Source organism: Polistes fuscatus, unplaced genomic scaffold, assembly GCF_010416935.1.
Source record: "Polistes fuscatus isolate 324 unplaced genomic scaffold, CU_Pfus_HIC Scaffold5, whole genome shotgun sequence".
In the NCBI taxonomy this organism is placed as follows: Eukaryota; Metazoa; Arthropoda; class Insecta; order Hymenoptera; family Vespidae; genus Polistes; species Polistes fuscatus.
In genome coordinates this window covers 5,000,518-5,002,074 of record NW_025113129.1, presented here as the reverse complement: position 1 = coordinate 5,002,074, position 1,557 = coordinate 5,000,518, and the positions used below count along the sequence as shown (strand labels likewise).

Below are 1,557 nucleotides of genomic sequence, written 5' to 3'. Positions count from 1 at the left end.
GCTTATGCGCCGATATATATAGATATACAAAACGCTCGACGCACGATGGCCAAGACGTAAAATTCTGGCTACCAAATGAAAAAATAGAAAGAGAGAAATATTGGTTTTCTTTCTCACTCGCACTCGTATACAAAACGCTCGACGCTCGATGGCCAAGACGTAAAATTCTTGCTACCAAAGAAAAAATATAAAAAGAGAAATATCAGAACGCTCAACAATCGATGGCCAAGGACAATAATACTCGTTATCGCATGATAAATAAAAGGAGAGAAATATTGGTTTGTTCTCTCACTCGCACTTTCATTCAAGACCGAGAGTCCCGAAGATTGCCGAAGATCCTTCGTTTGTGTTTAGTGCACACGGACGCTCGCACGCAACTAGCTCGCTCGCGTGTAAAAAGCGACGGAGGGTTAAGACTTGCTTTCCCCCACTCTACAATTATTATTTTTCAATATTTCTCGCTTATTTTTGCAGATACTAAGATAAACCTTAGAATATTTTTTATGTATTTTTCAATTCTCTACAACTTTTGTTTGAAACTTTTTTCGATTAAATGCCTAGATTCTAAGATAAAGCCATTTTTACCCTTTTTAACCCTTTTTCTCGTAAAGAACACCTTTGATTGCAAAAAAATTAGCACTATTCGATTCAGCGTCGACAAATTACGCTTAAGTCGAATTTTCGAAATGCTATGTGAAATTAAGGAAGTTTGGCCCTTTTTGACTAACCCATATAAGCATTCCCATTAAAATATTATTTTCCTTCCGCTGCTTCAGCTTTTGTTTATTTTTTCTACGTCCACTTTTTCCTTTTCTTACCTGGGATCTCCATCTAATTGTTGTTTTTCCATTTTAGAAAAATGTATTGCAAGTGGATCTATATATTCCTTAAAAGTATCATAAAATTCTGGACCTGGACGTTTTTCAACAGTTATTTCAAAATTATAATTAATTCTACGCTTGCGCTTATTTTTTTGCGACACGATAATGCCAGCAGCGTGAAGTTCCCTACGCTTTTGTAAAACTGCAAGCCTGCGTGCTTCTTCTAATTGCTTTTCACGAACTTTTCGTTTAGCGTTTTTCTCTTGAGTGTTAGCAAGTCTTGCACGAGTCTCGGAAAACATTCCTAATTTTGTTGCATATCCTACACAAACGAGTGAGTGAGTCGATCGTCGAGACGTGTCGAGACCTGCCGAAGCGCGACAACACCCGCGATAATAGTCCAGTCAACGGGGGCCGTTTTCCTCGATCTCATGAAAGAAGGTGAAAACTTGATATAAGGGTAAATAGACGACGCTAAATCGAATGGTTCTAATTTTTTTGATCTGAGTGGTGCCGTTTTTGAGAAAAAGGGTAAAAAAGGATAAAAATTGGTAAAAAATGGCTTTATCTTAAAATCTAGGCATTTAATCGAAAAACGTTTCAAACAAAAGTTGTAGAGAATTAAAATATACATAAAAAATGTTCTATAAGTTATCTTCGTATTTTCAAAAATAAGCGAATAAAATTGGATTGAAGATGGGAAAATAATTGTAAGAGTGGGGAAGCAAGTCCCGCC

At 36.6% G+C, this 1,557-nt stretch overlaps 1 protein-coding gene across 1 annotated transcript; it reads right to left on the bottom strand.

Moving 5' to 3' along the window:
* Positions 1 to 814: 814 nt before the first annotated feature.
* LOC122522097 (cell division cycle 5-like protein) lies at positions 815 to 1,123 on the bottom strand. Its single transcript, XM_043642900.1, has one exon. It carries the CDS (start codon positions 1,121 to 1,123, stop codon positions 815 to 817), a length of 309 nt encoding a protein of 102 aa, XP_043498835.1.
* Between the last annotated feature and the right edge of the window lie 434 nt (positions 1,124 to 1,557).